General features: G+C 38.4%; 1 protein-coding gene across 5 annotated transcripts in view; it reads right to left on the reverse strand.

Moving 5' to 3' along the window:
• The window catches only part of TOM1L1 (target of myb1 like 1 membrane trafficking protein), a 49,585-nt gene that overhangs the window by 7,048 nt on the left and 30,237 nt on the right, over positions 1–12,300 (reverse strand). For all 5 annotated transcript variants that reach the window (XM_047832846.1, XM_047832845.1, XM_047832849.1 and 2 more), the window contains 3 exons: positions 9,629–9,689; positions 9,126–9,243; positions 8,134–8,230 (listed from right to left, as the gene is read on the reverse strand). In XM_047832846.1, coding sequence (XP_047688802.1) covers positions 8,134–8,230; positions 9,126–9,243; positions 9,629–9,689 — 276 coding nt within the window. The remainder of the gene's footprint in view (positions 1–8,133; positions 8,231–9,125; positions 9,244–9,628; positions 9,690–12,300) is intronic.

The following is a 12,300-nucleotide window of genomic DNA, read 5'->3' on the forward strand; positions in this document are numbered from 1 at the left end:
AGCAGAAGCCAACAGGGACCTGTAGAGGCTTAAAAATTTGAGAGGACCCTTCCTTCCAACAGGTGTAACTGTGATCCCAGAGGGCAGGGCAAACTCTGTTTTGTTGTTTTCATTCTTTCTGTCCCACCATTTGGTTTTAGACACAAGCATAATCAAGGAAATAAACGACATATAGTAAGGTAACTGAAGCTTTCTGACTGGAGAACCAAAAGGGCAAATCCTAGAAAAGCAGAGCGCTAGAGAAATCACAAAGAGGAAGGAATGTGGAAAATCAACCTTAAAGTTGTTTATGAAGTCCTGGGCTCACTTCCTGATCTGTGTCTCTGTGTCTCTGTTTCTGTGCACCCAGTCAGGATGCAAAAGATGTTGAGAAATGAATATACACCCATCCAGGCCTCAGGGTGGCCCACATGAAGCAGATCTGAAAAGCACTGCAAAGTCTTTGAGAACATAACTATGTTAGAACGACAGCACAAAAAAAGGCAGGTTGAAACTGCAGCATGCATCTAGTGAGGTTGTTTGCCTTCTAAAATCAAAATAGCACCATCTTCAACAGGATTCAAATAAGAGCAAGTGTCTTGGGACGCCTGGGTGGCTCATTCAGTTGAGCATCCAACTTCAACTCAGGTCATGATCTCACAGTTTGTCAGTTTAAGCCCCACGTCGGGCTCTGTGCTGACAGCTCAGAGCCTGGAGCCTGCTTCAGATTCTGTGTCTCCCTCTCTCTGCCCCTCCCATACTCATGCTCTGCCTCTCTGTCTCTCTGTCTCAAACATAAACACTAAAATCCTATTATTTGAAATAAATAAATAAATAAATAAATAAATAAATAAATAAATAAATAGCGAGCAAGTGTCTCATAACATTAAAAACGCCCAAGATACAATCCAAAATTACTAGGCATGTGAAGAACCGGGAAAATTTCAACAGGCAAAAAATAAAAAAGGCCATCGACAAACACTAATATCAAGAGGATAGAGACGTTAAAACTACCTCAGATTTTAAAGCAGCCATTATACAAATGCTTCAATAAGCAACTGTGAACACTCATGAAAAAAACTGGAAAAATAGAAAGTCATTTCAAAGAAAAATAAGACCTAAAGAAGAGTCAAATAGTAATTTTAGAATCGGAAAATACAGTAACTGAAATTTTAAAAAAATTTACAGAATGAGCTCTATAGCAAAATGGGGATGAGAGAGGAAATAAGTAGCAAACTTGAACATAAATCAATAGAAATGATCCCATCTTAAAAATACAAACAAAAAGCAACAACAACAACAACAACAAAACAGAGAAAAAAAGTGAAAAAACTAATGAACAGAACTCTGGAGATTTACAAGACAATATCAGATCTAACATTTGTGTCATCAAAAGTCCCAGAAGGACAATAGAAAGTGTACTGTTGAAATATTTGAAGAACTGTAAGGCTGAAAGCTTCACAAATTTGGTGAAAGACAGAAACCCACAGATTCAAGAAATGCAGTGTAGTGGACTGAATGGTGCCCTCCACCCTCAAAAGGTATGTCCTTATCCTAATTCCTGGAACCTGTCAATGTTACTTTATTTGAAAAAAAGGGTCTTTTTAAAAAATTCTTTTAAGTTTTTATTTATTTTTGAGAGAGAGAGAGAGAGTGTGTGTGAGTTGTGGAGGGGCAGAGAGGGAGAGAGAATCCCAAGTAGGCTCTGCACTTTCAGCACGGAGCTTGATGTGGGGCTCAAACCCATGAACTGTGAGATCATGACGTGAGCCAAAACCAAGAGTTGGACGCTTGGGGTGCCTGGATGGCACAGTTGGTTGGGCATCCGACTTCAGCTCAGGTCATGATCTCAGGGCTGGTGAGTTCCAGCCCCATGTCGGGCTCTGTGCTGACAGCTCAGAGCCTGGAGCCTACTTTGGATTCTGTGTCTCTCTCTCTCTCTCTCTCTCTCTGAGCCCCTCCCCCACTCACACTGTCTCTCTCTCTCTCAAAAATAAAGATTAAAAAAAAAAAAAAAAAAGAGTTGGATGCTTAATGGAATGAGCCATGCAGGTAGCCCGAACAAAAAGGTCTTTTCAGATGTAATTAAGTTAAGGATCTTGAGATGGTGATATCATCTTATAATACTCGAATGTACGTTAAATTCAAAGACAAGTGACCTTAAAGAGAAAAGCAGAGGCAGAATTGAAATACACAGAGAAGGCAACATGAAGGTGGAAGCAGAAAGTGGAGTGATGTGAGCCAAGCCAAGGAATCAGAAAAAAAGGCCGACAATCATCAGAATCTGGAAGAGGCAAAGAATTGCTTCTCCCATTAGAGCCCTGCAGGGAGTGTGGCCCTGCTGAATTTCAGATTTCTAGCCTCCAGAACTAGGAGAAAATAAATTCCTGTGGTTTTAAACCACCCAGTTTGTGATTTTTTTGATGGCAGCCACAAGAACTAATATTCTCAGCAAATCCCAAACAGAATAAACCAAAAGAAATCCGTGCCCAGACATATCATAATCAAACTGTTCAAAATCAGGGGAAAAAAAATTATTGAAAGCATAGCATAGAGACAACAACACATTACCTACAGGAGAACAATGATGTGAATGGATACAGACTTCTCATTAGAAACCATTTTAGGCCAGAAGAGGTGGTGGGAGTAATGTTTAAAAACTGAAAGAAAAAACCATCAACTCAGATTTCTACATCCATTGAAACATCCCTCAGAACAAAGATGAAATAAAGACATTCTCACATGAAGTAAGATGAGATTTTTACTGCCCATAGACCTACCCTAAAAGAATCACTAAAGAAAGCTTTTCAGAGAGAAGGGAAATTATATAAGAAAATAAAAGATCAATATAAATGGCAAATATTGGGTAAAAAAAAAAAAGACTTCTTCTCGAATTCCTTAAAATATATTTGAGAGTTGTACACAAAAATTATAACGGCTTGTTGGTATTTTTTCAATGTAGAATATATACAATAACTATAATATAAAGGAAGGTTCTCTAAATTTTCTACGTTTCACTTCAAGTGGTAAAATACTGGTTCTAAGCAGACTAAAATATTATGTACATTGCAGTCCCTAGAACAACCAGTCCCCTCCCTCCTAATATAAACTACACAAAGTTACAGTCAAACTCACAGTAGGTAAGATGGAATACTGAAAACAGTCAAATAATCCAAAAGGTGAAAGAAAGAGAAAACAGAAAAAAAAAAAACAAAACAAAACAGCAACAAAGGGGAAAAACAGAAAAGAAATAATATAATGCTATACTTAAACTCAAACATAATTACATTAAATATAAGTAGTCTACACATAACCAAAGACAGAAATTATGAGAATACATAAAAATGCATGACCCAACTATATGCTATCTATAAGAAACTCACTTCAAATATTTTGATATACTTAAAAGTGAAAAGATGGAAAAGAATATACCACGCCAACACTAATCAAAAGAAAGCTAATGTGGCTGTATTAGTATCAAAGTAGACATCAGGACAAGGAAACTCACAAGGGACAAAAAGGAACTGTGCATAATTCTTTAAGGGTCAATTCACCAAAATGACACAACAATCCTGAATATACATGCACTTAATAACCAAGGTTCAAAATACATGAAGCAAACACCAATTTTACAGAACTTTTTCTAGAAATATTATATACTGTATGATTCTGTTTAGACACCATTCTTGAAAGGCAAACTATAGTGATGGAGAACAGATTGGTGGTTGCTGGGGGGTGAGTGTGGGAGGGAAGCATTATAAATAAATACCCCAAGGGAGTTTCGGGGGTCATGGAACTATTCTGTACCCTATGATGGGGATTACATGAATCTGTACATATGTTAACATTCATAGAACTGCACACAAAAGAAAAACAAAGAGGTCAACTTTACCTTATGGAAATTTTTAAAAATTAATTAAAGCACAGAAAGAAAAAAAGAAAGCAAGCACTGAAATCAGATCCACTTGAATTTGAATCCTGTTTCTGCACTAGTTGGGCAATGCCTTTGGGCAGGTTAATCTTCCTTAGCCTTCACTTTTGAAGAAATGAGAATGATGGAGTGCCCACCTTCCAGCACTAGTAAGTAATTAGTAAACATTTCTTATTCTTGTTAGCGTGTTCCCTGATAGTAAGTGGACTATGAATATGACCTATTACTTTATCCCATAATCACTGTTTCTCCAGATTCCTTTCTGTCATGAATAATTCCATTACTCATTTGTTCTGTGATAATGAATAAACACAGAGGGGTGGAAAATTCTTAAGACTCTAAGACATTTTTGATGGCTGGTTTTGCCTTTCATATGTGATCTAGAATAGTCTTTCACCTAGACATATGCTTTAGGTAACTTCAGTGCTTCAATTCCTGACACTGTTAAAAACCTGGTCTAATTATAGTTTCACTCATGTATAAGCTCTTTTAAAAATCAGAAAACAGATACAAAAGTCTTTGTATAGAAAACAAAACACTGATATTACACATTATCTTTTACTCCAGTGAATTCCCAGAACTACAATTACTTTGGTATCTGGATACCGGGTGGACAACTGTTATAGGGTTTCTAATGTATAATCAGCAAAGTGCTGCTTTATGATTCTCCCAGGATGCTTTTTTTTAATATTTACTTCTGAGAGCAGGGGGTGGGAGAAAGGGCAGAGAGAGGGGGACTGAGGATCCAAAGCAGGCTCTGTGCTGAGACCAGCGAGTCTGACACAAGGCTTGAACTCATGAACCATGAAATCATGACCTGAGCCATAGTCAGATGCTCAACTGACTGAGCCACACAGGCGCCCCAGCTGGGATGCTTTTTAAAACTAAAGAGTCTTTCTACTGAGTTAGAATTTCTGGGGACCAGCAATTTTACTTTTTAATAACCCCCCAAGTGATTTTTATGCACACTACAGCATGAGATCCATGATATTACAGATTAAAACAAGCAGCTATGGGGCACCTGAGAGGCTCAGTTGGTTAAGCGTCCGACTTCAGCTCAGGTCATAATCTTGTAGTTTGTGAGTTTGAGCCCCATGTTGTGCTCTGTGTTAACAGCTCACAGCCTGGAACCTGCTTTGGATTTTGTATTTCTCTCTCTGCCCCTCCCCTGCTCGTGTGTGCTCCCTTAAAAATAAACAAACATAGGGGCGCCTGGGTGGCGCAGTCAGTTAAGCGTCCGACTTCAGCCAGGTCACGATCTCGCGGTCCGTGGGTTCGAGCCCCGCGTCAGGCTCTGGGCTGATGGCTCGGAGCCTGGAGCCTGTTTCCGATTCTGTGTCTGCCTCTCTCTCTGCCCCTTCCCCGTTCATGCTCTGTCTCTCTCTGTCCCAAAAATAAATTTAAAAATGTTGAAAAAAAAATTAAAAAAAAAAACATAAAAAATAAAATAGGCAGCTATGGGGCACCTGGGTGGCTCAGTCAGTTGAGTGTCTGACTCTTGATTTCAGCTCAGGTCATGATCTCACAGTCATGGGATGAAGCCCTGCATTGGGCACTGTGCTGGGTGTGGAGCCTGCTTGGGATTCTCTCTCTCTCTCTCTCTCTCTCTCTCTCTCTCTCTCTCTTTCTCTCTCTCTCTCCCTCTCCCTCTCTCTCTGCCCCTCCCCTATTCATGTTCTCTGTCTCAAAAAATAAATAAAATAAAATAAGCAGCTATTAGCTAGTATTTTATCTTTTTATACGCTTTATACAGATATTTGTGTAATAGGATTTTATCTATATTTCACTCCTTCTCATTACTCAACATGATTTGCAGGATAAAGGAAAACAGAATCAGTTACTTTAGATCACATTATTTACTAAGCAACTTCCTGGAAATCTGCCTACAGCATTGAAACATTATTTGCATCACACTTAATCAAGACCAGAGGTACTGACCCAACTAATGGCTCATGACATAGCCACTGGCACTATCATTTCCCAACTCAGGAAGCTTTCCTTGGTCCTCTTCTTCCCTCTCCAACTACCCCCCTCCTTTTTTTTCCTCTTTCTTCTCAGTTTGATTCTCCTTTCTCATTCCTCTCCCTCCAGCCCCCTGCCCCCACTCCTTTTTTAATATATGAAAGTAATGCAGTGATTGCTCACACTGGATAAAAACACTAGGCAACTCTAAAAATATATCTAGGGGCGCCTGGGTGGCTCAGTTGGTTAAGCATCTGACTTCGGCTCAGGTCATGATCTCACAGTCCGTGGGTTGGAGCCCCGCATCGGGCTCTGTGCTGACAGCTCAGCGCCTGGAGCCTGTTTCAGATTCTGTGTCTCCCTCTTTCTCTGACCTTCCCTGTTCATGCTCTCTGTCTCAAAAATAAATAAATGTTAAAAAAAAATTTTTTTTTAAATATATCTAAATCCACTGATATAAAAACATATGTACTTTTATCAAGATATGTCAAGATATCAAGCAAGGTTCAGCAGAGTTTGTACAGTGTGCTGCATTTAATAAAAGAAAAAAAATCATATTCATTATTTACCTAAAGTCACTTTGGAAGGACAAATAAAGTGGCTATAGTGTAGCAGCAGAATGTGACATAAGGAGAAGGGGGACAGAAAGGATGGAGGTGGGGTGAGATCAAGTAATGTCCTTGTATATCTTTTCATATCACTTTTTCAGGTATCACTTTGATACCGGAACCATGGAAATGCATCGCCTATTACCTAAAATATATACATTTAAAAGGAAAAAACAACAGCTTCTGATGTAAAGAAAATCTAACTTCTATTTATTTTTTGCTGTATCTACTCTATCTTGCCTCTTAACCTTAAGGGAAACTTGCCTTTTTCAGTTTCTTCTGAATCCTTCTTGTATTTCTTTATGCAAAGAGGCAAATGTTTACATTATTTCTTACTATCTTACACAAATGCAAGATAGTACACACATTACTTTGCAGTTTTTCACTTTATAATACACTGGTGATTGTCCCCCTACAGACAGCCTACTTTTGTCCTTCAGCTGCCTGGTAATACATTATTTAGATATTTAACTAGGCCACAATGATGCATACTTGAGTTGTTTCCAATTATTAGCTGTGCCCAAATGTTGTAAGGAATAATTTTGTAAACAACTGATTTTGCATAAACGAGTATGAATTCCTAGAAATGAGATATGGTGGGTTCAAACGTGAATGTACTTATAATTTTAATAGATACTGCCAGTTTCCCTCATAAGAACTGCATTAATTTTGTGATAGAATCTGTCTTTCTATAGCCAATAAAGCAGGTTAACAAACATTTAGACTTTTAGCCATCTGAGAGGTTTAAAAAAAGCCATTGTAGTTTTATATTTCTGTAACTGTACATAAGGTTGGGCATCACTGCCTATGTTTATGAGCCATTTGTATATCTTTTTAGTGAACTATCAGTTCATCAGACCTGCTACTGCATAGCTATATGAACTTGGGCAGTTTATATTCCTTAAGTCTCAGCCTTTTCTCTTGTAAAATGTGCATAATGGTAACAGCACAGCTCCAAAAATTTTTGCAAAGATTAAATGAATAAACAAACACAGTTTAGCAAAGGGCCCGGCAAGTGGCAAGTGCTCTGTAACTTGTGTGGCCATTGTTTGGTTTTACTCTCTTGTCATTCAATTTCCCTGTTACCACTGAAAAATAACAATTTATGGAAGGTTTTATGTATCGACTGCTTAATTAGGAGGTACTATAGCATCTTACACAATCTCTGTCAGAATCCTAGAAAGTACTCTCAGAAGAAAAAGGAAGGGGGGCGCCTGGGTGGCGCAGTCGGTTAGGCGTCCGACTTCAGCCAGGTCACGATCTCGCGGTTCGTGAGTTCGAGCCCCGCGTCAGGCTCTGGGCTGATGGCTCAGAGCCTGGAGCCTGTTTCCGATTCTGTGTCTGCCTCTCTCTCTGCCCCTCCCCCGTTCATGCTCTGTCTCTCTCTGTCCCAAAAATAAATAAATGTTGAAAAAATAAATAAATAAATAAATAAATAAATAAATAAATAAATAAATAAATAAAAGAAGAAAAAGGAAGGCTCATGCTTGTGAAGTTTCTCATTCAAGGTCATCAAGCTGGTAGAAAGCAGAGCTGAGATTCTAACTCAGGACTGTCCAATTCCTAAGTCTCTACTTTTTCTCTTATGCTTTCTTGAATATGAGGAATTAGAATGAGTTGGTATTAGCTCCAGATTCTTACTGACATACTTACAGGGGTGTTTCTGTATCTTCCCAGGCTAGCAAATCCACCTGTGGATGAAGACTGGGTTTCAAGTTGTTCATTACAACAGGACTCGGAGACCTGAAATCTAGAATATAAAATGGACTTGGCTTTAAAAGATTTTGTCATTTGGTTGTTCTGTTGGATTTTCCACAATAAAATTAAAAGCAAAAAGAGAGACTCAGATATTTCTGCCACCGTAAAATCATATGATTTCCTCAAACAGAAACTAAAGAACATTATTAATGGTAACTGGAAAGAAATTCCACCACACACACAAAAAAAGGATATTGTAAAGGTAACAAATGTTAATATATTGGGTTTTCTAAAATCCCAAACTGATCTAGAATGGAAGAGATTTTGTGTGTCTTACTCCATCAAACATAAAAGTAAGAAGCTAGGACATATATGGAACTCTACCCTCTCCTCCCCCAAGCTCTTAACTTCCTATAATCCTAACTGAGACACCCTAAGGTAGGAAAGTCTCCAAGGCTGGGTAGCTAAAAGGTGGCAGACCACAGAGATTTCAACTTGGACTTCTACCACAAAAGCCCATGTTTTCCCCTCTCCATTTCACCAGCATTTAGATCAGTCAACTTAATTCATCACTTTCTCTATCTGCATCAAATATTCCCTTACCTAATGCTGTGACATAGCACAGAAACTCAAGGTAATATAGTATGTGGTTCAGAGTAGTTTTAAGTTTGGCCATGGAGTTGAACTACCTCTATAAAAGCAGGCAGGTGAATTGGATGAGATTCTAAATCAGGGGGATGAGTTTCAGGGACCTACTCCCCCAGATACATCCCATGGCTGTACTGGATTTGACCCAACCATATGCCAATAAATAACTGCATCTCCTGATATAGTTCTCTGACATTCAAATTGACTTCAGTCTTTCTCAGGTTGCATTTAATCAAGAAACCAAGGAGCACAGTTTCACATCAAGCTCTTCTGCTGAAAAGGCCTATGTGCTTATTTACTTAAGTCTGAAAGCTGAGCATTCACGGTGTTGAGTTCTCCCAGAGTGGCCCTCGGCATTGGAGGGCTGAGCCTTGGGTCGAAGAGGTCACAGGATGGGGCAGAAGGTTCACTGGTAGTCTGAAAACAAAGCAACCAAAAACAAAATTCAGAAAAAAATGTGTCAGGTAATTTATCATGGCTTTCTCCCCAGAGACTTTTTTTGTTTTTTGGGGGGAAAGGAAAATCCTATTTAGATGCAACTCAAGGAGAATTCTCTATTCAACAGGCAACACTCCTACTAATCACATCTCACCATGTACATGGTTGCTGCTTAGACAATCTTATGACCTCTTATTAACTTAGTAACATCAAGTTGTCACAGCAAATACTCTACACCACCAAAATCACTCCAAATTGTTAATGTCTCCTCCGTTTTAAGACTTTTCTTAGGTAAGCCTTGCTCCCTACTATACAATTTATAAAATGTTCAATTGCTTATTTTATTACATTTCTGTTCACTTACATTGGCATCTTCCCTCTGGTTCCTGTTTTGCTCCAAAATCCTTTGTTGGTTCCGAGTAAATCTGTTTGAGTTAGCAAAATGTAAGCATTTAAAAGAAAACAAATATGAAAATGCTATAATCCTTTACAAATTATTAATATATAAATATTCAGGAACAAAGACAAACCACTTCATCCCCATCGACTCCCAATGAAGTACTTTAATAACTTTTCCCCAGTTTATAGAGGTAATAATGCTTTAAGAGAAAACTGTGACAAAATGAATACATATTAAAAACAAATAATAATAACTTCATCACCTAGAAATCGTCCCTAAACATCATGATGTGTTTCCTGTATTTTTTCTGTAAATTTTTTTCTGTAAATCTATGTTGAACTTTAGTTGCAATCATACTTCACATAATTCTGTTATGTTGTGAGCATTTTTCTAGTCAGAAATGCAATTTTTAGTGACCTGCAGATCTTACCTTAGGGATGTAGCACACATTTAACTACTCTTGATCTCAAACATTTAAGTTGCTTCCAATTCTGCCATTATAAATAATGTTCCATAAAAATACAAAGATTTTTTAACATAATTTCACTGTTTATCTTCATTTTTTATAAAGACACCTGATCCCTACTAAACATATTGACCTTTTACAACTTAAGTTGCTTGTACATTGCTTGTTCACTGGGAATAAAAGAGGAGCAGATAAACAATAGGTTTGGAAGAAGAATGAAGTTGAAGGCACAAGTCCAAGGTTTAAGTGTCAGCTTTATTATCGAGTAGCTATAGAATCATGGATATAACTTTTGATCCCAGTTCTCCATCTACTAAAAGAGACAAGCAGCATTTGAAGCATTTCCTGAGAATGTTATTTTCTGGGGCAACCCCTAGAAAGATAATACAAGTGGATTAATGTGGAAATGCTTTGCAAACTGAGAGTTGCTTCAGAATCATGTAGTATTAGTATCGTAACACACTGACTGAAAGAACCTACACACCTTAAGTTTGGAACATGCACTTAGGGTTCCTAAATTGGAACATGTAAGCTTCTTTCCCTTTCTAAAACACATGTTTTTTTCTTCCACCTACTTATGGCATTGGTTTCTTGTATGGTAGTTATGGGCTGGGTATGAACAACCCTCACAGATCCAGCCTTGAGTAACAAACTTCTGTTTTCTTATTTGTACAACTCTTCCCTAGATGTCAAGGGCAGAGACTTTGGGGGATGTTGGAATAGGGTGAATGTACTTTGCATATGGATGGATGTGAATCTTTAGGGAACAAGAGAGCAGACTGTGATGAATAGAAGAATGCCCCCTGTCCGAGATCTCTATATCCTCATCATCGGAACAGTGAATATGTTAGGTTAGATGGTAAATGGAAGGGAGACTTTAATAGGAAGATTATCCTGGATTACACAGACAAGCAATGTAAGCACAAAGGCCCTTTAACGTGGAAGAGGCGGCAGAAGAGGAAGCAAGAATGAAACAATGTTAAGAAAAACTTGACTGGATGATGTTGTCTTTGAAGATGGAGGAAAGGGGTCATGAGCCAAGGACTGTGGACAGGCTCTAGAAGCTGCACAAATTAAGCAAACGGATTCTCCTCTAGAGCCTCCAAAAAGGAACACAGCACTGTTGACACCTGGATGTTAGCCCAGTGAGACCTATTTCAGGCTCTTACGGGACTGTAAGGTAGTTAAGTTCATGCTTTTTTGAGCCACTAAAATGTGTGATAATTTGTTACGGCAGCCATAAGAAATGAATACACCAAGAATATTATCCTTTAGAGGTGAAAAAATTCTCTCTGAATCTTAAAACTTCAGTGTTTCTATATCACAACTGACTGAAGTTGGGTTTAACACACATGGTTCAGAGCTGAATGAGAATGAGCTGTTCACAGAAGGAACCCAATCTCCTGATACCTAGACCAAGTAAATACACATTTCCCTTCAGAGGAAGCTTTTAGTCAGTGGTCTTAATGGTTTGTAATAGAATTCCCCAAGATGAAAACCAGAAGGCAGCACTCTGATGAAAACCATGCGGTTTTCCTTATTTTTCCACTTACTGAGTCATACCACAGAAAACAAAGGCAACAGCATGAGTTTGTTCAGCGTTCAGCCAACGCCCAGTCATCCCTTCATATGAATGGCTGCTGTCTCTGATAGGCAGTACATACGAGATAGTGAAGGAAAAAACCTATTCATAGCTATTGGTCTTACTTCACTGATTCTCCTGGTTCATTCTTGATCAATGGAAAAAATTCTAAAAGGCCCAGAGGGATGCTAATGGGGAGGAGATAGAATTAATATTAATGAGTGTCAACGGGCTAGCATTCCCCAAGGTGCTTTTATATACATTAACTCATTTAATTTTCAAAACAAAAATGAAACCCTCCAAATAGGTAGTATTATCTTTAACAAACAGGAACTAACCTCAGTCTTAAAAAAGTAAGCAATTTTCCCCAAATCATCAAGATTTGAATAAAAAAACCAAAAAACAAACTTGAATCCAGTCCTATTCCCTATTTCCCTTCTGAATCACTAAGGAGGGACCACACAAGGGAAAACTGTCTCACCCCAAATGCCAACATCACTCCTGTTGAGAAAGGAGGATCTAGAAAAAGCATGGGGAACTCAGAGGCTCTAGAATTACTTCACAGGAAGTCCTACGGATTGGTTTGGA

Source organism: Prionailurus viverrinus, chromosome E1 (genome assembly GCF_022837055.1).
Source record: "Prionailurus viverrinus isolate Anna chromosome E1, UM_Priviv_1.0, whole genome shotgun sequence".
NCBI classification, from domain to species: domain Eukaryota; kingdom Metazoa; phylum Chordata; class Mammalia; order Carnivora; family Felidae; genus Prionailurus; species Prionailurus viverrinus.